The sequence below is a fragment of the Notolabrus celidotus genome, chromosome 17 (assembly GCF_009762535.1).
Source record: "Notolabrus celidotus isolate fNotCel1 chromosome 17, fNotCel1.pri, whole genome shotgun sequence".
In the NCBI taxonomy this organism is placed as follows: Eukaryota; Metazoa; Chordata; class Actinopteri; order Labriformes; family Labridae; genus Notolabrus; species Notolabrus celidotus.
In genome coordinates, this window is record NC_048288.1 from 8,909,159 (window position 1) to 8,934,406 (window position 25,248).

Here is a 25,248-nt window from a genome sequence, read left to right on the forward strand (position 1 = left end):
TTCACAGTTCAAAGCTTAATTCCTCTTTCAATTACGTGTCACACAGACTCAGAGAAATGCGATGGGAAAGTTCGCTCCTCAATTGGGGAGTTTGCTTGGACAGATTGGACAAATATTTCTTTTGTGTGGTCGTCTCCTCGTCTCTGTTCGGCCTTGACAGCCACAGAAGAGGGAGTGAACAATCCACACTGCACTACATTATGGGCTGGGTGGCTGCTCTGTCTGAGACACATGGCTGTCTCACCAGCTGCCTGAAGTCTGTTTACACTTCGCCGCTAGCCTTAGGTATCAATTAGGTTTATGGGGGAAAAGACGCTAATAGCAGAGCAAGGACAGAATACAGATTTCTCACTTTTTTTCCAAGCAGAAAACGGCTTTCACCCCTCAGAGAGTGCACTGCAGAAATGATGGCAAAGTGTGAAAAGTTAAATAAGCTCTAACCTGATGCTGAAACTGGATGAAACTAGAAAGATGACTATGATTTTATGTATTTGGCATCGATTTTGAGGTCATCGAGGAACACATTTGGAGATTAAGGGCCAGTCAGTTAAAAATATCCACTCCTTGAACAAACAACTTAAACCTCTTTTCATTCCAAGCAAAGCTTTAACTCCAGTAAGACAACTTCAGATGACTTCTGCACCATATGGGGCCTTCTGCAGACTGCAAGACTATGTAATAGCACACCAACTGCAAGGACAAACAGCAACCCAGACCACATGTTCCTGTAAATCAAACCTTGACTGCTTCTCTGCGTCAGCATCTGACATCCAGCACTAACAGGCAGGTGATACCATTATGACTGCTTCATAGCTCAGCTGCAAAACCTGCTCAGCAAAACACAGACACACAGATGTGATAGATCTGAGCAGTAGCAGAAGAAGATGTTCCTTACTTCTCTAGTTTAAGATTAGGCCTAAAACTTTCCCTTTTGATAAAGCTTATAGTTAGAGCTGGCTCAGGCTTGGACCAGCTCTTAGTTATGCTGCTATAGTCTTAAGGCTGATTTATACTTCTGCGTTGAATCGACGGCGTACCCTACGCCGGGGGTCCGCGTAGCTCCCGTACCTACGCCGAGGCCTACGCATGTAGCTGACGTGCACCTCCTCCAAAATGTAACTCCCTGTAGAGCCGACGTGGACCGCAAGCTCTGTGATTGGTCCGCTTGGCGGCTTTGTCTTTCCCGCATTTACAGCACTTCCGGGATCCCGGACATCGGCCGCACATCGGCCGTGTATTTCATCTCCTCCTCTCTATTCTTCCCTGTAATCATGTCTGTATGATAAACAGCAACATGTATCAGCTGTAGATTAACATAACACGCTCTGAAACTCTGTGGAAAAGTAAACAGAGATCGTAGCGGGACCGGAAGCAGGCGGCCGGCTATCAGAGAGACCGCACTGCCCTCAGGCGTTTCGGCGGAGAATTGCTGCGCGACACGGACTCACCGACGCACAAGTATGTGGTGCTCATGTCTGCGTCAGCCCCTGCTGCGTAGGGGAGACGCAGAAGTATAAATCAGCCTTTAGACTGCCAGGGGAACTGGCGCACTGACACACTGGGATCCTATCTCACCCCCTCCTCCCAACCCCCCATCACTAACTTTAACTCTCCCATTGAAAGGTACTAACTATAGATCTTTCTGGAGTCCCTGAGCTCCCTTGTCTCGTAGGTTCCTCTGAGTCGCTGCCATAGACGTCCTGCTGCTGTGGATGCTCCAGACTCCACTTGATACAGACATGCTGGACTCAAGCAGCAACAGCTACTACTACTCCTCCTCTCATCGCTATCATTACTCCCTCTCTCTCTCTTCATCTCCCTCTATCCCTCTTTCCAACCCCAACTCGTACTCAGAAGATGTGTGTCTAACATGAGTCTGGTTCTGCTCAAGGTTTCTGCCTGCTAAAAGGAAGTTTTTCCTCGCAGCTGTAACTAGCTGAATACTGCAAAGTGCTCTGCTCATGGTGGATTAAGATGAGATCAGACTGAGTCATGTCTGTAAAATGGGACTGGACCTTACCCTGTCTTGATGTTGGGTCTTTGTTAATAATATAACAGAGTATGGTGTAGACCTGCTCTGTTTGAAAAGCGTCTTGAGATAACGTTTGATGTGATTTGGTGCTATACAAATAAAGATTGATGGATTGATTGACTTCTGATTATTCATGCAAAGTATGGACAAGTGCAAGAGTTCAATTGGCAATGTCTTTGAAATTACACACTGCAGAGTTGTATAGCACCTCTCAAGTTGTCTGTCGACAATCTGAGGAACAACAAGAACTCATTTTCAACTGAGGAACAAAGCAACTCAACACTAAAGTAATTCAAACGAGGAAACTTGGTACGCAAATGTTCAGTTTGGCCAAAAATGAGAAAACAACAAACAGGTTTCATTCAATGAACAACAGCAGTTATTTGAACAATTGAACTCTGGACATGTCAGCTTTAAAAAATGAGCTTAGATGTAATTCCATGAGCACAGGCCAAAAAGTTAACCTGTTATCAATCCTGTCTAAACTCAAGGCTGTGTTGTTAAGTGGACATTATAACACAATGCTCTGTAGCCTGGGATTTGTCAGTCTTTTAGTAGAAACTAGACATGTGATTTAAAACAACAGGAGAGTAATGACCAGAGCCAAACTAGGGCTCAACATAAAGGGTCCTTCCAAACAGCCATGTCATCAGAAACTCTCCAGGAGGAGACCAAGTTAGCCTCCTTCAGCCACATCATCTGTGCCCTCTTGTGGAGGGCTGCCACAGTTCAACCTCCTCCCATGTCTTCACTGCCTGTTTTGATCTGAGGCTAAAAAAGACCACAGCTGCTCACAGGAGACATTTCTTCAACAGTCATTCTGACCTTCTCTCTTCTTGAATTGCTCGTCTTTCTTTTCTCCCTCAGAACTGTTGGCAAGTCCTGCATACTTCTCAGCCTCGTGGAAATGTATCAGAGAAACCAGCATCAGCCCCAAACCTCTCATTGTTTGGCCTTGACTTAAAAGACTGTGAAACTGAAGCATGCTAAGTCCAACCATGAGCTAAACTGTCACTGGAATCATGGAGGAGCACTAAAACTGCGTGCTTTTCAATGATTTCTTTTACTCCTTTCACTGACTTTAAGATAAGCCAAAGTGTGACATAAAAATCAAGAGCAGTTTAAAGAGGGGTAAAAGGAAACTATGAGACAGACGACTGAACAGTTTATGGCTGTGATCATGAAATAGTTTTCTTACATAAGAACAGTTTATGGCTCATAGTTCCACAACTTCAGGATCTGATAACGGCCTCTGTTAGGTTCTCAGCGTACATTTTAGTGTCCTTACTTTGTGGATTCTCCCCTTAAGACAGAGGTTTTCAAGTGCTAAAACCTAAAGTTGTCAATAATGTTCTATAATTTAATAATTTTGAATACCACATGCTTTAAATCAAATATGTTACATTTGATAGTATAGAAAGGCTTATGACAAAAAGATATTTACGCTTGTGTTTTAGCCTGAAGCTGCAGAGAGAGAGAGAGAGAGAGAGAGAGAGAGAGAGAGATAGAGAGAGAGAGAGAGAGAAGCAGTTATCAATCCACACAAAGAAAAGTAAAGTGAGTGCGGCAGTAGAGTAAACAAAGCAGCAACACTGAAAAACAAGAAGTTAAAATCAGACACTTCAGAGCCTTTACACTTTGAGTAACTTTAAGCTGAAGTCGTTCTTTTGCTTTGTGTGTCTCTGCTCTGCCCTCAGTCACAGCTTCTAAACCGCTTACACATTCTCAAGTTGGCAATAAAGGTGCTTGTCAACCATGAGTTCCTATAACTACTATACCGGTCTGTTGTTGTTTCTGTTTCCATTGTGGCCTGAAGTTCAGTGGAGATTACGTAAATCAGACCAGTGACGTATGGAGAGAAAAATAAAAGTAAATGCACTATACCACCTGACCAGTAGAAGGCCGTAAGAAAAAGACGAAGGCCATACAACAAAGACGTCAGGTTAGAACAAGACAGACAGGCTGGCATCTTCATGTGCAACACTACATGAAGATGCCTGTTAACATGGAGGAGATTCAGCTTATACCGACACTTGGAAAGAGACAAGCGTTAGTGACAAAGCGGATTCAAAATGCCAAATCAGTGGCACTCGTGCATGTAATGGGGGGGGGGATTAGACGAAGTCCCGAGGAAATGCTACATTCAAATTCATGCTAGTTTTTCATGGCTACCAACCCTAGCTGTAAGTTTAGGCACAAACTTGCTTTGGATACCAAATACTGGTGCTTCCATCTAATCCAATAAACCTTTTTAGTTCCTTGTGCTGACACCACTGAGATCATGTGCTACAGTAAACATCTACAGACTTGTGAGTTGCAGAATTTTAAAAGACTGAATCGTTTCAATGTACTTCAGATCTTTGCAGGCCCTACTTAATAGACAAAACACAGTATAGTTAAAAAAAAAAAAAAAAAAAGTTCTATAACCGGTAGTTGAGGCAGCCTGCCTGCTGTGTAACCTTCTGACACAACATTTTCTTTTCATTCAAGTTTATTCCTGTGGTGTGAACAACCTGCTGAGGTCTCAGAGGTACTCAGTCTGGATAAACACTACATTTACAACCTTCTGATTGAAAGGACCCTAAATAAAAAAAGAGTTTTAGCTGTCCTTAGGGTGGATTTGGTGAAAAAAAAAACTATCTGGGACAGCTGGTAGAGACATCCAATCTGACTTTGTTCAGAATCATAAAACTGAAACCCAGAAAATGGAAAGCATTTTGTTCAGCCAGTTCAAAAACCCTCTGATGACTCACAGACAGGATTTCACTCAAACTGTGCTAGAACAAATAATGCAGGGGAATTCATCTACTTTGTCTCAAGCAAACCATGACAAACTCGGTCACAACAACAAATATGACTTGTTGATGTTCCGGTTGGTTCAACCTGGCTGCAGCTACAGAACCATGACCCCTGAACAATCCTCTTTTGCATCACATTGCTGGGAAACTGAGATCAGACTTCTGGCAGCATGACGCTTTGAAGAGGGGAAACAGCGTCATCTTGGTGATTGGGAAAGATGAGAACTAAACGCTTCCAATGTTACTCACACTGCATCTATTAATCTGTCCTTCACCATTTCCTCTGCTTTGCTTTACAAACCAGTGGCCCTTAATCATCATCATCATCCACAGAGTGAAGCTCAAGCTGACGACAAGTATGTGTATAAAGAAAGGCTGCAAAAGGACACGTTACCGACAAACTTAGGGTAGAAAAAGAAAAGACACAGCAGGTGTGAAGCAGCTTACAACAGTCAGACTTCTTCTGGCATTAGTACTGACACTCTCCTGTCTCCTGTGGTCAGAGATCCATATGAGGGTTATTGAACTGAGTCCATCAAGCAGAACCTCCCCTCCCTGCTGGACAGTTACAGCATCATCGTCTGTCAATCCTTCTCCACCCTCTTCCGGAATGTTGTCCTCTGGAGCACTGATGAAACAAAGACACAACCAAAGAGCTGTTTACTGCCAGAACAAATGATTAAATGTTATTTCAACTGCTTACACAGCTATTGTCTTACAAGTTTGGGGCAGGTCATACAAAATAAAGTTTTAAGTGTTTAAAAAATGAATATGGTAAGAAGAGATTAAGAAAGCTGCAAAAGTGTCTAATAAGCTAAAGTTTGAAAGTGTATTTCAAATCAATGTTTGTACTATGACTTCGGGGCAGACAAATTCAAGCCTCCAAATGTGTCTAAAGAAGGGCTGGGCAATAATTCGATAACGATAATTATCGTGATATAATTTTTCTCAATATAAATATTAAAAATGTTTGATAAAAATGTGTTATAAATAAACCTGTAATTACACCCACCAACCACTGGAAAGGGATGGGCGCTAATATGCCTTAAACGCTAGTTCCCACCCAACATTAGACAGAAGAAGAAGACTGCATTGAACAGCCAATCATGTCGCAGGGTAAGAGGAAGGCGGGGCTTAAAGACATTTGGAACGGAATGTAAACACAGCTGAAACGAGCGACAGCGACACTGAAGAAAACGTAAAACCTACCAGCTCAAAGCAGAGTCGTTAGTTTGACACTGTGCCGACTCAGCTTTAACTCTTAACTTAATACACTTCATTAAATTTACTTACAGGTTGTGGGTAAAGGAAGAGCACAGAGAAACCTTCTGCTGTGCATTTCGGACCTTTACATTTCCAGCGCGACCATAGTACAACTGATCACTGAATAACCATGATGCATTCACTGCACTGTGGGAAACAACATCACTCTGCCCGTAACCCTTAGTAATCTTAAAGGAGAGTGCACTACTCTAAACAATAATCTACTAAACTGATACACACTATATAATTCTATATCTTTGCCGTAAATTTAAATCAAATTATGCGAATGAGCTCAACCAGAGAAAAAAACAGACTATACAAACTAAAACTTCACCAAAATCTCAATTAACGTGAAAGACCTGATTCCTGTTAGCACCGTCAGAAATAATGGATTCAAGAAGCTCATCAAAAAACTAAATCAAGATGCAAGCTAACAAAAAGTCTTCAAATTTCAGAGACCCAAAAATCTGCCTTTAAATTTAAATGATATGATGATTTCATATTTATCGTGATAATTATCGATATCGACTGATAGGAAAAATGTTATCGTGATAACATCTTTTTCAATATCGCCCAGCTCTACTCTAAAGTAATCAGCAGATGCTCAAAGTTTAACAAAGATAATTAAACCGCATTACTTACCCACAGCTATTGTACACGCCAACATCACTGTGTTTTCTCACAAACCAAACCTGACATTTCATTTTCATCTCAGCCTCCTTTTCACTCCATCTGACATCCCACAAATATGTATCTCCTCACTTCATCAAAGGGAGACAGTGAAAAGACAATGCTTTCACTGGAATATGAATCCAATTAGCATCTGGTGGGAGAACTGATGTCAGTTTAGTGTTCTCTGATCATGTTTGAAGGCGACTCACACAGATGAGTAAACACATGGTCTGTGCAGCATCTGGATTGAGATAACTTTCACGAAAGAAATCAGCCGTCAACTTGATATTTGGCATGACAACTGACAGGGCTGAGGCTCAACAGATACATGTTATGCAGCCATCACTCTGCGAGCAGCATGCTCAGGAAGAAAGCTTTGATAAGAAACTATGCTGGCAGACAATGTGAACAAAGCTGCCTGAGATTGTGTCATAAATAACTGAGTGAAAAGCCACGTGCAGTCTCAACAAATTCACTTCAACTTCAAATGTTAATGAAAGTTTAAAAAGCGGAGATGTTTGTGCACTGACTTGTGAAACAGACAGAAAGCAATCTGATAATATGGTCGAGTAATGTGCTTTCTTTTGTGTGCCATACTTTTTTGTTTTGATCCATTTCAGACTGGAAAAAAAAATGGCATCCGCACAAATAAAGGCCAACATTTCCAAAGCACAGTACACCACCAGTTCAAGATTACATCCTCAAATTTAAAACAATAACAAGACTAATGCAAGCACAAAGATTCCCTGAACCAGGAGACAAGTATTGAGTCTGGATGAGTCATCTGACCCAGGTCTAAGCCTCACCCACCACAAGGCCCGCCAATGTGTAACAAACATACAGCCCAGCATTTGCAAAGATCCCCATGCGTCTGGAACAGTGACCGCATCATGGTCAGGGAGAAGAACCAGGAATTAGTCTGTGAGAGAGACAAGCGAAATACATTCAAGACGGATCAGACTACTGTTCTCCCACGCTGAGGTCTCACAACTGAACCTTTAAGTGCAGAGTATACTCGAGACTCCCCAACCTTCTGACTTTTGCTGAGATTTGACAGAAAAGCTTCACAATCAGCCAGAGATCACAACAGGACTCCTGTTTATCCATCCAGTATGTAATCCTTCTGGATTTCCTGAACAACCCTTTGGAACAACATGATGTTCCAAAGGATCATACAAGCATTTGCTGCTCCCAGGAGTGATCCTTTACTTTCAAACACAACACACCAAACGGGATGAGCAATTTCCGTGTCATTTATCATGAAAACTTGAGATGGACACGATAATCCATATGGAAAACACATTAAATAAATACTGCCTGCACTACAATATGGAGTGAAGCCGTGAAATGGAAAGCCAATAAACTGCCACAGCAAACAGCTGAAAATGTTAGGAAAACTATCCGTCTAGAAACAACATAGCACTTGTTTAATACAGACAGTATGTCCTTCAACACTTCACAAGTGTTGCCAAACCTAACAGCCTCAACTATCCACACAACAATGATGGATATCTTCTGGTTTACAATGTTGGGGTAAGGATGGTCAAAGGCTATTTTCATTATGCTGCCTGAGGTTTAAACAGTCTGTCTTGAAGATGAAATAGAGTTAAGATGTGTTTCCAAACTTAAAACATGTTTCATCTTACTTATGACAAAAATAAGAAAACAAAAGTCAAAGTAATCCTACATTATAGGGGATTTTCATGTAACATTACCAATACATGTTAGATGGTGATTCATGACATGTTATTACAATGAAAGCCAAAATGTTGTAACATGCTGCAATAAAATCTTTGCAGTTAATCGTGGGTTTTATGAAATGCCTTGTTTATAGGTCCCTGTTGCTAAATGATAGCAACACAAGCTATGAACAAGCTCTGCAAACACTTAACTGTGAAGCATTAGTGGTAAATTTACCTTGTTGATAAATAAACAAACTTAAAGACGGTAACAAAAAAAAGAAGCCAGCTTACCTTTTTTATTTATTTATTTATTTATTTAACCTTTATTTGACCAGGTGAGTCAATTGAGAACCAATTCTCATTTGCAATAACGACCTTGGCGAGAAGGCAACACAGGTGGCATGACAATAAATAAAAGACAAAACAAAAAACAGAGAGGACATACAGAGAAACCTAGAGACAGAACAAAACAATACAAAAATATGACAGTAGTGAACAACTTAAAAGCAATTTAAAAGCAAGTGCAGTGATGTTGAATTATGGGGTGTATTAGTTTTTTGAAAGTGGCGAGTGGAATGAGCGAGGTCAGGTTTAGGGATTGTTGCAGGTGATTCCAGTCATTTGCAGCAGAAAACTGGAAGGAGGTGCGACCAAAGGAGGTCCAGGTTTTGGGTGTGATGAGTTTGATAAGGCTACTTGAGCGCAGGCTACGGTTTGTGCTGTGAACTTTGATTAGTGACTGTGGTACAAAATCGTGGTTACACATACAGTATGAGGATGTAACAGATGTGTAACAGACTGAAATGGTTGGAGGGGGGTTTGTTGTTCATACCAAATTTGATACTTAAAATAAACACTATAATCAAGATTGAAATTTAGGTTAGTGCTCACAGAAATATTGTACTTGTGACACTTCTTGCAAAATGTATATAAAGTCAAAGCTTGTGGAGGACATTTTTAGAGAATTGCGACCACAAAGGCAACCAACAAAGCTATTGAAATGGTATAATTGACATTAAATAAATTCCTTAAATGCTTTTGATGCTAACAATTGTCACAGACAGGCCAACATTAGGCATCTGCAAGTACTTAAGTTTATGAAGTCAATGGTTAAATCTAATTTGATTATGAAATTGTTTAAACTATGTAACAGCAAACCAACAATCAAACAAAAAACATAACTAAAGCTTGCTTACCTTGAAAAAGTCTCTTCTTGGAGTTTCAACATGACTGTGGCTCTGTAGTTAATCCTGCTTTGTTGAGACTATTTCGCTAAAATGTGTATTAACCTATCAATATTTGACTTTTCTTCAAATGAAAATACCAAAAAATGATAACTAGTGAAAACTTTTCGCTGGAGACAGTTTCTTGCTTTTAGGCGACCGACCGTGCTGCAAATACAAAACAATATCATTTAAGCTAGCTTACCTTTAAAATCTTTGCTAGCTTGTGGCTCTGGTGTTGACTGTCGCAGAAACGTCCTCAGGCGTTGTCACTTTTAACATTTAATGGTCACTTTTCATGTGTACAACTGAGGCCCAAGTCTCTAACAGTCCACATTTGCCGCTGTGTCCAGGGCATTTTCTGTAAATAGCAAGAGTATACCGACATATCATTTGACAGGTGTTCCGTGGAGTTTTGTTACCAAGTCAAATTGTGTTTCCTGGACCTGCGCGACTACATGGCAACCGGAAGTGATACTTGTTATGAACTGAAACTCTGAAATCCTCAGAGCTGAACTTTACCACCTTTCTAACAATGAAGACAAGAAGCAGAAAAGGACCAGAGAAGGCAAAGACGGCTGTGTTTTACATTTTTGTTTTAAATATCATTTTACAAACTGAGAGAGTTCCTGCTGCCATGTTTGCTTTAAGACAAAGAGTTAGAGCCTTGGAAATATGCCGTGCAGCAGATGGAATATATTTAACGTATTTGTACATCAAAAGGAGGCTGAGAAAGAGATTTATCAGGCACACTGGTCCTTTTAATCACAGCATTGAACATCACTGACAGTTGGAGGGCTATTGAAGCTTTCTCAAACTTGAGACTATCCCTGTACAAGTACAAACAGAAGGACAGTTTCTGTGTTAATACAAATCTGAATAAAATACTATTTTTATTGAAAACTCTTCACATAAATACACAGTTCTGCCCACTTTGCCAAAGACGTGTTGGCAGAGAGATGACTGCAGTGTCATGTGATTCCCATGCTTGGAAGAGTTTTATGCAATACATTGTAAAACAAACCTCGGACAGATATTCAGAAATATAATTTCAACTGAAACAAAGGGAAAACTAAGGGAAAGTAGAGTGAGTGGGAGATAGTAAAGGCTGGACATGACTTTTAAAGTCATGTTTATCATCATTCAACTTTAAAAACAGTCATGAGATGTATTTTAATATCAACTTTGATGTTTCTTATAAATCATCAGTTCCCCAAATCCTAGTGGGTTAACAAAGCACAGGCTTCAGTTTGGAGTAATAGCACACCCATCATTTAAGCGGTGCAGAACAGTTCAACGCTGACCAAGAGTATGAAAAAGCTTTACAGTCTGCAACATACAACACTCAGTTTATTTATTTATTGCTTTAACTGCATCTACCAATGTTTATCTCTGCAAAGTGAGCTACTTCAGTGTAACTAAACTTCCAGCTTGGCTTCAAACAACAGGACAGAGGAGCACTTAAAGTTTCATGTTGATGACAGACTTGCAGACGTTAACAGCCAAAGAAGAGGAGGGGAACGGGAAGTTCACTTCAATGGATGAATTCAATGAACTCAGAAAACTCAATCCAGATTGTTGATTATGTTTTAGATTACCATGAAAAAGCAGCCACACAAACCTCCCTGGGTGCTTCTGCTGAGTTGTTCTCACAAAGATAGTTTATTATGGCGCCTCTCCCTCCTTGAACACATTGTATAGTGGTTATAGCTATCTATGCAGATTGCTTTGTTTTTTAATACAAATGTTGGCTTTTTCATTTCATGCAGCGAATCATATTGACTTTATATGCCTTCAAAGCATACCTCTCTTCCACCATAGATTTATTTGTGTTGCACGTCGGGGTAAATCTCAGTCTGTTCAGTTGTAAATTAAGACCTGGGTCAGTCTGCTGGTCATTGATGGTGGTCCGGATCTCCCAGTAAGTACGGTGTTGTCTGCCGCTATTCCTGGGTGGCCCCTGCTGTTGCTTTGAATGTCTAGTGTATAAAGATCGCACAGTTTACACCCTTTAAGAAGATATAAGAGGTTTCACACTGTAAAGGCTCAGTATTGACTTTATCTCTCATGACACATTTGATAGATATATGAGGTTTCAGCTAAATGAATGATGGTATAAACTTTTAGAAGTCAAATAATCTGATGTAGTTTTTGTGTCAAGAATAGGTATCAGTAATGGTCCCAGTGTTTCAGCTTCATGAGCTGTGACATACTGTGACATTCACAGATTCTCAGATCGCTCTTTGTGTGACATCTGTGGCAGTAATTCAAGTCTCCGTCTCACAGACTGTCAAACTCCAGAGCTCCTTGTGCCTTGATATTTTGCTGACATAAGAACCAAAAGCCTGCAGGAGACACATGAACTCAGAGGAAATATTGTTAGTGTAAACTGAGTAAATGTGCAGGTGATGTGGAGCAAGAACAGATGGCAATCAGACTCCTCGCCGACAAAGTGAAAATAGAAGATGAAATATGTAAATTGTAATTTCCGTTTTCTCACAGGAAAATATTGTTTATAGTGTTATCAAGATTAAATCAATGCACTTCTGCGACTCCACAGATTCTTCCAAATATTTTTCAAAACCACTTCCCTTTCCAAAGAGCGCATGATGTGCTGAAATACACGGGACATTAATTCACGTAGCGTGTTTTACAGGATGGGGTTTTAAGTGATTAGTCCTCTCACACATCCTTTACAGGAATCAGCCTCAGAGAAATTAAAGTGGAGGGCTGAGGAGTTTGTTGACCACATCCCGCGAGACAGACTGAAGGGTTGGTGTTTACCATACCACAAAACTCAGTAGGGTTCAAATGGAGGGATTAGACAGCGTCAGGCTGGAGGGTGTGTCCCGAGTGTGCGAGTATCATGAGCTGACGTTGCTCATATAACACTCAGACAACCACAGTTTAACCAACATGTGCCCAAGCATACACACAGGAGTGATACAGTCAGCAGCATGGAGCTCAGGACACAGAGCCAGATGAATTTAGGAAAGGGATGTGAGAGAGATGTGTTGCAGCTTTAAATAAGAACTGTACCCAGCTCTTGTTTTGTTTTGTTTTTGCATTAAAGAATTTAAACAAAAGTTAAAAAAAAAAAGACATGTGCATCAATTCTTTTATTAATATAACGCATTCCTTGATTTCCCTTTCACAACTTGCTGATTTGCTATTTGAAAACCACTACATCTTTTAACAGTGCATACCAATAAATGCTCTTAATGTGAATATGCACTCGGCCTAGAAAAAAGAGCCTGTCAACAACAAAGTGCATCTGTTTCTGGACCCCACATGGAAGTTCAATAGCATGCTATAGAGCAAACAAAAATAAATGTTATATTTCATACTCTGATGTCATTTTTTAGACTTTGTCATATAGTCACAGTACATGTGTATGAAATATCTGTGAAAAAAGTATACAATCTTGTTCTTTTTTCATTCATATGAAGTATAAAAATAATCTGTACACATATTCAAAATGTCCAGTGGTTTGCATAATAGTTTGATTGGATGGATGTCTCTGGTCTTCGTCACTATAAGCCTGTGAAAAATGAAAGACAAAACATCAGTCTCCTAGAAACCAAAATCAGACAGATTTAACCGCTAATAAGAAAAATAACTGGGGCAATCACTTTGAAAGAGCCATTTAATATTCAAACATGTCATGGACAAACATGAGGTGGAAAATGAGGCCTGGTACTGCCTGGTTATGAATCCAACCACTATATTTTTCAATAACTTGAAGGAGAGCAGTGATTGGGGTGATTTAAGCTACAAGCTCAGAGTTTGGTTGCGTAGCAATGGTCTGGCTTCTCTGATAGCCAAGCAGCAGCAGCAGCCTGCTCTTAGATCTCCCTCCAGACTGGCACGCTGATGCTGGGAACTGTGGGCACCTCCACAGCCACAAGAAGGAGCGCCGCAGACGACCTCAAACCAGACAGACTTTCTCCTGCTCCCAAATGTTGACGCTTGAAAGCTGACGCTGTCTGCTGCGTGTAAACTCAGAACCCATAGTGACTTAATGGAACTGGGCAGCAGCACTCCTGTCTCCACACATGGCCAGCCTGGACCAATCACGTTTAAGAGCTGCTCTGCCCTCCGTTTAGCCTGTGAGCGTAATTGAATGGACCATAAATGAAGGTGGAGGCTCTACAGTAAGTCACCCATTGATAATTATTTGGGTTGTGTGTTGTGGCTCTACAAATGAGGTCACTGACAGACATCGTGGCTCTCTAAACTTACTCTAAACGGCCCAAATGATACTTCCCATCCTGAGGTAATAGTCTCTCTCTCTGGGCTTTAGTAATGAAGACTCTACAGTTTCAGATTCTCACCTGAAAACACAGATCTCTTATTGGCATCTCGAGCACCACCTGTGAAGAAAAGAAGAAGACAGGATGTGTCATCGAGGGCGAGATCATGACTCCCTAAAATACAGATTACTGTGTCGCTGAGAGTTAGCTGAAGGGAGTGGTAGATCTCTCAAACTGTACCTGCTTTTAAATATGAACAAAGGCCAACAGCCAGTTAGCTTAGCTTTGAGAATAGACTGGATATATGGGTGAAACAGCTAGCATCACCAGCATTTCTTAATGCTTGAGCTTTGTGTTTAACAGCTGCATGGGAGAGGTGCAAAAATCATTAAATGCTACTTAAAATTTATCAAAAAAAACTCTTTAAAAACAACATGTATGTATGTATTGCTGTAAACTAACCTGACATGTGTATAATGTTAAATACCTATGTACGTTGACAGTAAATGTCTTTGTTGAATGCATCATGGTGCTCAGGGGGAGAGCTGAAGTCGTTAAAAATGAAAGGGTTAGGAGTGAGAAAAAGGACAGACGTCTTTCATATCGGTTGTGGTGAGTGTGGTCGTCCCGTTGTGGAAGTTTATTGAATAACAGGAAATAGCTATGTTTTTTTCCCCCATTTTTCAGCTTTCACCGAACACTTGGCGCCGACTCTAACACATCTGCTGTGACACTGAGAAGAGGGCGTCATGAACCTCGAGTAGTGAACCCTGAATTCATATTCGTAGGAACGCATACAGGTACGTGCTTTGACTCAAAGAACATCACTTTAAGCTCTAACATGTTGACCTGCCTGGTCCTAATGATTTTAGAAATGCAGGAAATTGTTGTAAAATAAAAATGAAGGTGGTTGAAAGAAGTTTGAACTTTCTTTGTTTAACTTTTTTCTTGTAGGATGTAACTGAAAAATGCTAATCTTTTTTAGTTATTCAGCAACCTTCTTGGTAAGCAGGCAGTAGAAGATTTCTCGTGTTCTTACTCATTTCTTCTGTTTATATTTCAGGGTTTTTAAAAAGAGCAAATGTTGAGTGTTCAGCTTCCAGCATGTAATTCAATTGTAGTCTTTCATAGGTCAAAAAATTACCCCATAAAAGCCTGAGAAATCAGATTAAGAGGGTAAAAGCGCTCTCTGAAAACAATATTCAAGGTCTTACCCAAACTAATACAATCACTCTCAAATTTGATACACACACTCCCACATGCACACGCACAGAGACATACAAACCAGATTTCAGCTCTCAGTCCTGTGGGCCCTCTCTCACGCCACAAAGTGCTTTGTCACGTCTTGTGGCTGTTGGATCTCTTTTTTTTTTCAGTCAGTTTTTCTCTCCCTGTATCTGAGCCACCCTCAGCTCCACGTGCGCCTCTTATCCTTTCTCAACATGCCATCACCCCTGCCAGGGTTTAGAGCAGCCCCCCAGGGGCTATTAGGACATTGTATCCATTCATTTTGCAAGATACACATTTGGCAAAACAACAACCCTCTAGAGGAACTTGTCAGGAGAGTTATATTTCCATGTGACAACCATTTTCCATCTTGATCTTTTGTTTGAGTGGAATTCTTGTGTCATAACGTCAATAAAATCTGACTTTTAAGTACCACATGTGCTTGATTTTCTGTTTGAGTAGCTGGTGCTGAGGCTTTGTTTACTGACAAAACAGAGCTTAGTTAATTTGTGAACATTTCTGCATTCAAGGGGTGCATCATTTTTGGACTCAATCATAAATCAATGTCAGAGCTGGCATTTTTGTCCCAGTACTGGTAGAGACTAAAAATAGCATTACCAGTCATTGTGGAGGGACATTAAAGCTGAATGTTGGGCCAATACGAGAAATCTTTACTCCACACTGTGCTCTGAAAGGTCTGAGCTGGGATTCATTATCCAATGTGGATAAAACGCTGTGTCTTTGTGACCTTTATAAAGCTACAATCTATCATTATCACCACTTGTACAGGCCGGTTAGATAGCCAGTACATCACTGAGCACATTCATGTTTCCCAGAGGAGGAACCCAAAGCATGGTGACTTAATTTATACAGCCACGACTTCCACCAGGCCAGAGATACTTAAACAATATCAACATTTTGTAGAACATAATTCAAAATTTTCAAATCATTACATTATGCCGTGGGGTTTTCTGAGAATATTCGTGCTCCCCAGGGGAAATCCAGAGATTGATTTCAGTGGGTCTATTTTTTTTTCTCACGGTGCTCCCTTCAGGAAAACATGACACTTTCATTTCCTGAACTGGGATGACTTAGAAAAAGGAATTCTCAATGTAATGTTTTAAAACCAGAATGGCAAGTTTAATTAATTCAGTAGAAAGTTTTAATCATGTATATATACCAGTGTTAAAAAAGAACATTAGATAAGCTAGACTATAATTTTGTCAGTGGACTATAGTCAACTGAGATTGATGCACCTCTGACACTCAGACCTCTTATACGGGCCCTTCAATCTGACCACCATCTAACAAAAGAACAATGGCAACCTGTCACGTTAAGCACTTGGCCAGTAATCTGAGGTCACTCAGTCTTGCTTTCTCCAGAATAGGAACAATGCTAAATGTCAAACTCTTCCTTCCTCACTCAGACCTCGGAAAAGTCATCCACACATTAATTTCATCACGTCTCAACTATGCAACTCCCTGTACTCTGGTCTCAGTCAATGCCATGTCTCACCTCCAGCTCATCCAAAGCTCAGCAGCCAGAGAGATAGAACAACATTATCCCCATTCTCACATCTCTTTATATCTCCTCTTTTTAAATCGCTTCTTCAAACCTACTTTACAGAGGGGCCTTTTAACAGCCCCCAATGTTGACTGCATGTTTTATAATATATATTTTTTGTTTTTTTTATTTTACTTTGTTTTATTGTGCATCCTGTTTTACTGTCTCAATTGTTTTGTTGTCTTTTAATTTCTGACACTACTGTATTTTATCTTGCACTCGTGTTTTTATATGTTTCTTATTAATGTTATTTTAATCTGCCTGTGTGCATGTTTTATGTTTTGTGTAAAGCTTTTTGTAACTGTGTTTTGAAAGGTGCTATATTAATAAATGTATTATAACTATTATTATTTTCTTATTATGATCTGTTTGATAATTCTCATTATTTACTCTTATTTCTTAATTTTAAGAACTGTTTCAATTTTACTCTGGTTCAAAGCCAGAATAACGTATTGTGTCGTATCGCAGCCAGTCCAGGGCTAAGTTCTGATTTATAACGTTTCAATGAAAGCTGTTCATGTCTGTTGACTAGATCTTGATAGAGATATATCTCCTACATGATGCCAGGAGAGAAAAGTCCCCCTATGAACCCCCCTATGATTTCACCCAACTGTGAGATGTGGAAATCTTTATGTGTCAGCCTCTGTGCTCCCTCCAAAACTTTACAAGGCACACTTGCACATTAATCTTCACTTTTTAATAGATCTAAAGCCATTCAAAGCATGAGTGATTCAGTGTAGTACAATGACATTACAATAACAAAATGAGCCCAACGTCTTACAAAGAAACAAACTGAGGGGAGGGTGAGGACATTAGAGGACAGTTTGTCAAAGTTGTGAGCAGTAAATTATTCTGGGCTCTATCAGCAGCTGAGCTTAACAATGAACGTCTCATTTTTCCAGTAAACCGAACCCGAATGAGGTGGTGACAACAATTGTAAGGTTTAAAAACAAACAGACATGAGGGAGGAGGAATAAGGTGGATCACTCACTCTTATCCTGTTCAGGAGGCTCCAGGATGTCACTGTCTGTGTCACTGGGAATATGCCAAGGCTGTCTGATGGCCTGTAACTGCTGGTAAAAACTCGTCCTGGAGAAGAAAAATTGAACATAACAGAGCACAATGGCAGAGTGTTACCTCGAGTTCAGTCATGGAAAACAAGGAAGGTTTAGTCTGTTAAGTTTTCCAGTTCCCTCTACATAGAAAGTAAACGTCTTACTCTAGTTTTTGTAGTGAATAAAATCAAGTACAGAAATATATTCAGCCGCTCTAGATTTCATAAAATCAACCTTAGCTTATTTAAAAGCTTTCTCATCAAACTTTAAGCTCTGATGGTCTTACATGAAATGTGTAACTCTGGAAGAAGCAATGTTCTTAAAGTGCACAACATTCCTAACAATGAAACCAAGCAGAGAAATTAAGCTGGTGCAGAAGTGCTGTAAACTGCAGTGTCCTTGAGTGTCCACCTGAGGCTGCTGCGAACATCAGAAACCACATACACACCCATTCTAAGAGACGATCTTTACAGCAGAAATAAACATGTTTACAGCCTGGTTCGAATAACGGTTTAGGGTCTGAATAGCTCATTTCTCTATCGGGACACACTGAACAGGGTTGAATTTTTGTTATTACTCATTAGTTTGAAGATATTAAAGTTACAAGTATTGCATAATTAGTGGCATGGCTGACTTGACTGACAGGTGTGCACTTTGTAGATGTTAATGAGGAAGCTAAAAGCTCTCCATAACTCCACTTCTTTGCCTGTAATTTAGGTTGACGAAATGTTAGGGTTGAGTCAGCATTTCCAATGTGGGTGACCCAGATGACCCTGGATGATGGCTTCAAAACTCTGCGTCAGAAACTCTGCTACTAATGCCTGCCTCAATCCCTCACAAGACTGTACAAGTAGATAAGAATCACAAGAAAACAAGACTTCCTTTACATCTAGCATTTAAAAACTGAAGGATTCCTGACACTCTGTGAGCAGGCCTCCTTCAGAGTCTGCCCGACGTCTGCATGGGACCAGCTGGCCTCAATAAAAGCAGACTGGGTGCACCAGTGTTTTGGATAATCTCACTAGGTGTCAACTACCATAATTGTCAAAGAGTATACAGAGAGACTGCAAATTCCTGCCTACCGTTAATAAGGCCTTCAAAAAGGTCTCATATTTAATAGCATCTCTGTTAAGTAAATCATGAAAGGACTATAAGTCAGAGAGCCCGCTGAAAGTTTGCCTTTTATGCCAGACTTACTTTTCCACAATGAAATGACATACTACTGTACAGACCTCCATGACTCTCTGTTAAACCCCACCACGAAGCGTGTGTGGTGTAATCATGTGTACATGTGAGACGTTGTGTGTTCTTGAGCTGTAAGTGATCGAGTTTCAGTGTAAAGGGTCTCGTGTTCTGGAGCCAGCTTTACGCAGACATCGAGCCGGTTGACACTCAGCACACACGTCACGGTCACCAGAGTGAAATACAACGTTAGAGTCAGAGTGAGTTAAATCCATGACCCAAACTTTATTACAACTCAACTCTTTGTTTACACTCTGTGTTAGAACTTAATCTATTCACTGCTGGATAGATCTGATATCAGTACGGTGGCCCTGAAGTGCACATCACATCACAAAACAAAACAGAACAACAAATCGAAAAACACAATAAAAAAAACCAATTCAGCAATCATAACCACAAATTAACAACAAACAAAAAAGCACAACAGCAACAACACACAAAAGTAAACACACAATGAAAAAGAAACACAACAATCAAAAAAACAGAACACAGAACCAAAAAAAAACCACAACTAAAGAAACAAGAAAACACAACAACAAAACAAAACCACATTTAGAAACCATATGACAAATAAAAAGACACAAGAGCAACAACAACAAAAAATGCAAAAAGAAAATACACAACTTCCAAAAAGAAAACACAACAAAAAGAAACACCCACAACAAATCAAACATTAACTTCCAGACAGTGCATTCGACCAATCAGCAACCATCTGTCATAGCAGACACCTACCTTTTCTGTGCATAGTTAATGTTGTGTTTCCTGATTTGTTTTATTTTCTTATTTGTTGTTGTGTTTTGCACTTCAGGGACACCGTATATCAGAGACATGATGGTTTCATGTCACAAAATAGTCGTAACAAATTATTTACCAAGTAAATGAAAACAATAACGTTTTGAAATACTCTTTCTTTCCATAAGCAAGATGAGACGATTAAAACCACGTCTCCATAAAACTACCGCCCAGAGTTAGCAAAGCTTAGCTTAGCATGGGTGAAATGTAGAGAAGAAACCCAAATGAAAAAATTATTATCTCAGACGTGTAATGCTCCTCCTACATGCTTACTCTTGTTGCATTAGCACCACTTGTCTTACATCATTGCTCATTTGAATTCTTAATGCTGTCAATCAAAGCCTCATCTCTCAGCTTGGGGTATTACCTCAGACAGATAGGCTCGTAGGCTGGCACCAAGGGTGTCTGTCGTGCTTAGTCCAGGCGGGGTGAGCAGCGGTCGGGGAAGCACAGGCTGACTTGTGGGCGTCACCGGACGGCTCCGGGACCTCCTGAAGGTCACCTCTTTATGAGATCCAGGGTTAAAGGTGGAGCGTGTCAGTAAACTATTTGGGGTCAGGGGCCTGCTGGGCGTTCTGGGGGTTTGAGTCCGACTGCTGGGGTTGCTGGGGGATTGAGTCCGACCCATGACCAGGGAGGTGGACTTGGGGCTGAGCAAAGGGAGGCCCACTCCGCAGGTTTTGCTTGACAGGCTGCCGGCTGGAGACTGAGGTCTAGACAGCAGGCTGGGGAGAGGGAGTGTGTCGGGCAGTGTTCGGTGGCGCAGCGGGGAGTGGAGTAGACTGCTGTGCGGGTTATTGGTGCTCCGAGTGGTCATCTTCCCGACTTCTGCCAGCTTGGCCAGATCCTTCTCAACCTCTGCAGGGAGAAGGAGGAGATATAACCCAAGACAGATTTTTAGTAACAATGGACTGAGTTTGTATCGTTTCTCATTTTAACCCCAGTTAACTCTTATAATTGGGGAGCTTCCATATTGGACTCAGGATTATTCTTTATTACATATTCAGACGCTGTGCGATGAGGTTAACATATGTCCTACAAGACTGATGATTCACAAACTTTACAGAGCGTTAAAGTGGGCGAGACCGCTTGATTTAATCCTTCTTCTGGGCAATGATGACAATATTTATAGACCTTTAAATTGTGGTGAATCCAGCTTCCTGTGTCTGAACAGAATCCGAGCTGATGTACATAAGCAGTTCAAAAAAAGAAAACGTCTCCTCCTGACAAAAACACTTTTGTTTGCCTCACTGGTACTCTCAAAAACATTTCTATTTGTGAAAGCAGTGATGGTGCCAACGCTTGCAATCAACATCTGGGTCATTTTTTCCATGTTTCATGCTTTTGTTGAGGATCCTGGCAGTTTGGGATTCAACAAACCAGCCTGGGAGTTATCATCTGAGGGGGATAATTTCAGGGATGACTCATCAGCTGTGAGTACTTCTGGAAAACTGTAAACGTGTGACGTTCAATAAATAACAGGAAGCATGACAAGTGTTTCACAATGCTGGACTGACTTGTTTTTGACTTAGCGGAGCTCTCATCCTCCACAAACAATATTTTTCCACTTTCAAATATGGAGCACATGCTCAAAGTCTCTGAGAAATATCCGACTCTGAATTCAGCTACGGGACAGTTGGTTTAAAATCTGTTCCAGACTGTTTTGTGTACAATCCTTCAGGGATCAAATACATTTAATTTTCTGACATGCGTAATTAGATTGCTGTTTCTGTGCTCAATCAGCTCAGAGTGCACGGAGGTGAACCTTTATGGAAAGACACAACACAGAGCTCGTACTCGTCGATGTGCTCAATAACCTGCATGTGCACAGCGTGACATTGTGCCTGTGTTGCTTTAACCCTTCTACATTCTGCACATGTTACTTCTCTGAATAACAGGAAGGAAAATTATAGACAGCTCTGCCTTTCTTGACTGAAAGCTAAAGGATAATGAACTGTGTGTGTTCAGGGCAGATCATGACATCAGCTGAATACAGCAGGACTGCAGTGTGTCTCTTTACAAACCATAAAGACGCTTTGTTATTAGATTGATAGTCTGCATGAAAAGCTGCAGTGCATGGAGACTGTGAGACCTGCTGGGCAGAGATGAAATGCTTACAGTGGAAAAAAATGGTGTAAACCAAACTTCCAGCTATGATGATTTTCCATTTATAGCCCCTAACCTCCCACACGTCAGCTGATGTTATCATGACAACATAAACAGGATATGTTCATTAGTAATCTGCTCCCATAAAGTTGATATTTCCAAGTTATTTACCTGTAAAATGGTAAACACCACATGTTTTTTGTTGTGAAACGCTCTCCTCTACGTAAATGTCTGCTCCACTCGTGATTTCATTGTAAACAAGTTGCTCCCCCATCTTCCTGCCATTTATGAGAGGCCTATTACTGCAGATGACTGCGCTTAAACAGAAATACTTTGAGCCATCTCACAGACGCTGATGTCAAATGACAGCTCCTCCAGTTCAAAGAGGTAGCATCAAAATCCATATGGTCCAAACCTTTGATAAGTTTTGATCCGATCTTTAAATAATAAGAACTGGGAAAATGGAAAGAAATAGAAACAGATCTAATCTATTAGAGTCTTTGATCAAGCATCAGTTGCACGTGGGGAGAGAGCGCAGAGCCGCAGCACGCTATACGACCATTCAGAGCTCATGTGCATGTTGATAGGCCCCTCCTCTGAAAATAAACAAAGGCGCTAATGACATATCGTTTGTCTGTGTTTGATTTTCAGCCTCAGAGCAATAAAATGTGCTGCCTGCCTGGAGAAGCTTTAGCACCATTTCTGAGGAGGGAAAATGAACCCACAGAGAACGTGGTGGGCTTCTACGACTTGTGGGCTTTACATAGAGAAACTTTCACATCTCCAAGGCTACATTTTATTTGTTTTTTTTGTAAAAAAAAAAAAAGGTTCAGATTTGTTTCAATTACCCAAACTAATGTCTGAAAAATCATAATTCTGTTGAAAGTTTTACAACAAATGTCAATCAAACTGTCCAGTAAATAATTAGCATATCATAAAAAACAGTATGATTAATTCTAACACAAAGGGTGATTTCCCCACCACATATTACGGGTAACAATCTAAGATGAAAAGCTAGACTCTTGCTCCAAACATGGAAAGCATTAACAGCTAATAAAGGCTTCAAAGAGCCAAATTAGCTCGTTGAACAGCTCCACTGAATCGCCTGGTGGGAGCCATTCCTCTTAATATTCACTAACTCAGCCAGAAATGAATTCCATCTGAGGACCTCTAGGGCTAAACAGAGTGTGTTGTTAACACAAATATTCCCCTGTAGTGGCTCCCAAGCACCAACAGATGATGGCAGCAGCTGGGAACACTGTTGGGTGACAGTTAGAGGTTCAATAAGTTAAATCAATATGCTTCCAATGAGTCTGGTATGTGAAGACGCGTTCAGAGTGGGAGGACGGGCATAAGCAAACAAGTGGGTGACACATGACGGTAAATGGCGACATTCCCTCCACCCTAGGCTTTCATCTGTTTCATTAATTGATATCATTTGATCCTCGTGACAACAAAAGCAGTCTCTGAGTCAGCAGGCGTCACATATATCAAAGATGAGCATGAGGAATTCGTTTTCAAAAGGCCTCACAAATTCCTTAATCATCCCTGAAGCTCCCATCGTGTCCAAATGACTCAGCAGAGCTGGAGCTACTGATCGGACCTGTCAGAGCTGAGTCTGAGATGAACTCCTTGCATGTTGGAATTATTTCTATGACTTTTTCTTTGATGTTGTGACACATTGCTAGCAGGAAGATCACTTTTCGTCCAATCAAGTGTTCAAAGTGTGTTTAAGCGTCTGTGCGTGAGAGCAAATGGATGCACTATGTAGACAGTTTTATTGTTATGTAGACAGTTTTTTGTTATGTAGACAGTTTTTTTTCTCACCTTTAATCATAAAACTCAGAGAAACAAAAGGGACAGAACACATGCATGAACACCAAACAGTTGTTCCTACCAGCGAGCTGCTTGCCCATGTTCTCCAGCTCTTTAGAAAAGAGGGAGTCGCCCAGTAGCAGGCCCGTCTGCCCGACAGAGCTCCCACCTCTCACAGCCTTCAGATCAGACTCCCAGACAGCCTGACGCTAGTTAGTGTGGAGAACAGAAGAGAGAGAGAGAGTCACATTAGACGACGGACCCTTCAATTAACTCTTTATATAATTTTCTGCTATTGCTGGAAATATTTGAGCCATATCTGCTGGAAAAAAGGGGCAATTATTATTTTTATGGGCATTAGAAAACACAAGAAACCACAGCAAGTGTAGATGAAAGCAGAGAGAGCGTGCAGTGAGCTCGATGAGTGAACGCTGCATGTTAGACTGTCAGTAGTGGTTCAGGGTATTTTTTTATAACTATCAATAAATCTATAGGAGCTTGTAGGCACTCCAGTTTGTTGGTGAAGAGCCTGACAGCAGCAAATATTACACAGAAGTACGGACAATAAACCTGGCGATTAGGAAAGAAGCCCATGGTGTTGGCGCTACACAAAAACAAAGATGAGATAATAAAATAACAACTTGAAAAGGCAGATTGGATCATTCCTCGGGGCTGCTTCAGCCTGTTTGGTTCCTACCTCTTCCTGGCCCAGTGTATAATTTGGAGAGAGACCTGTTAGGCAGACTCAGGTTGCCAAGTCCTGTAATGGCAGCAGGCCTAATCCTCCCATTTATTCCTTTGATGGCACACAAGTGGCCAGAGGAGCTGTTAAGCCAAACGGATCGGGCTCACATGAGCTTCAAGCACAGGTGAGAAATAAAACCTGTCAGCCGTAATTCCACATCCTGTACGTTTGGTTTACACTAGATAAGTTATGATGACCTGATGCCAGCGCTTACATCATGCGATGTGCTAAGCACTTAATGAGAAACAGAGTTCACTTTACAAAGTGCTGACACAGAGTACGGCTCTGGGAGATGTGGTGATATACATTCAGCGTTGTCTTCCAACAGCACTTAAAGATAAACCTGGGATATCACAGGATACTTATTTTATGCTTCTCTGGATTCAAAGAGCTTTTAAAAGTATGTTTGTGCAGAGGAGGTAGGATGAGAAACAAGAGTGGTTGCTGTGTTCTGATAAATGATGGAACATGATTCCCTGGGTCTACATCATTGATCTTCGGGTCTGTCTCAGGCGTTCTGTGGTGGCAGAACCTCAGCATCACAAGCCAGTCCTTAATTACAGCCCTCATAAAGCAGAGAGGAGGCTGAACATTACTACTGAGCCCCCACCCAACTTTATTTCTCTCTCTTTGTTGGTGTCTCCCCCTAAATCCTACAGCATGACATCATCCTGTCCTACTCTCTCTCTGGGTCTTCTCAGCTTTGAGAGCAAGGCCACCAACAGATTCATAGAATAGGTTTCCCATATGCATACTAATTATCTTTATTATACTCTTAGT

General features: G+C 40.8%; 2 protein-coding genes across 9 annotated transcripts in view; both read right to left on the minus strand.

Annotated features, from left to right (window-relative positions):
• The window catches only part of sulf1 (sulfatase 1), a 93,290-nt gene extending 83,147 nt beyond the window's left edge, over positions 1-10,143 (minus strand). For 3 of the 8 annotated variants that reach the window (XM_034706588.1, XM_034706584.1, XM_034706589.1), the window contains exons 1-2: positions 9,876-10,143; positions 5,278-5,458 (exon numbers count right to left, since the gene is read on the minus strand). The gene's annotated coding sequence lies outside the window, so the exon portion shown is untranslated. Of the gene's footprint in view, positions 1-5,277; positions 5,459-9,643 lie in introns of all 8 variants that reach the window. The other 5 variants (XM_034706585.1, XM_034706591.1, XM_034706590.1 and 2 more) reach the window with 5 other exon arrangements.
• Positions 10,144-12,774: 2,631 nt separating this feature from the next.
• c17h8orf34 (chromosome 17 C8orf34 homolog) overlaps positions 12,775-25,248 on the minus strand; it is a 76,322-nt gene continuing 63,848 nt past the window's right edge. The window contains exons 11-15 of the mRNA XM_034706715.1: positions 23,806-23,932; positions 20,170-20,660; positions 17,705-17,802; positions 14,005-14,043; positions 12,775-13,211 (exon numbers count right to left, since the gene is read on the minus strand). Coding sequence (XP_034562606.1) covers positions 17,746-17,802; positions 20,170-20,660; positions 23,806-23,932 — 675 coding nt within the window. The 3' untranslated portion in view covers positions 12,775-13,211; positions 14,005-14,043; positions 17,705-17,745. The remainder of the gene's footprint in view (positions 13,212-14,004; positions 14,044-17,704; positions 17,803-20,169; positions 20,661-23,805; positions 23,933-25,248) is intronic.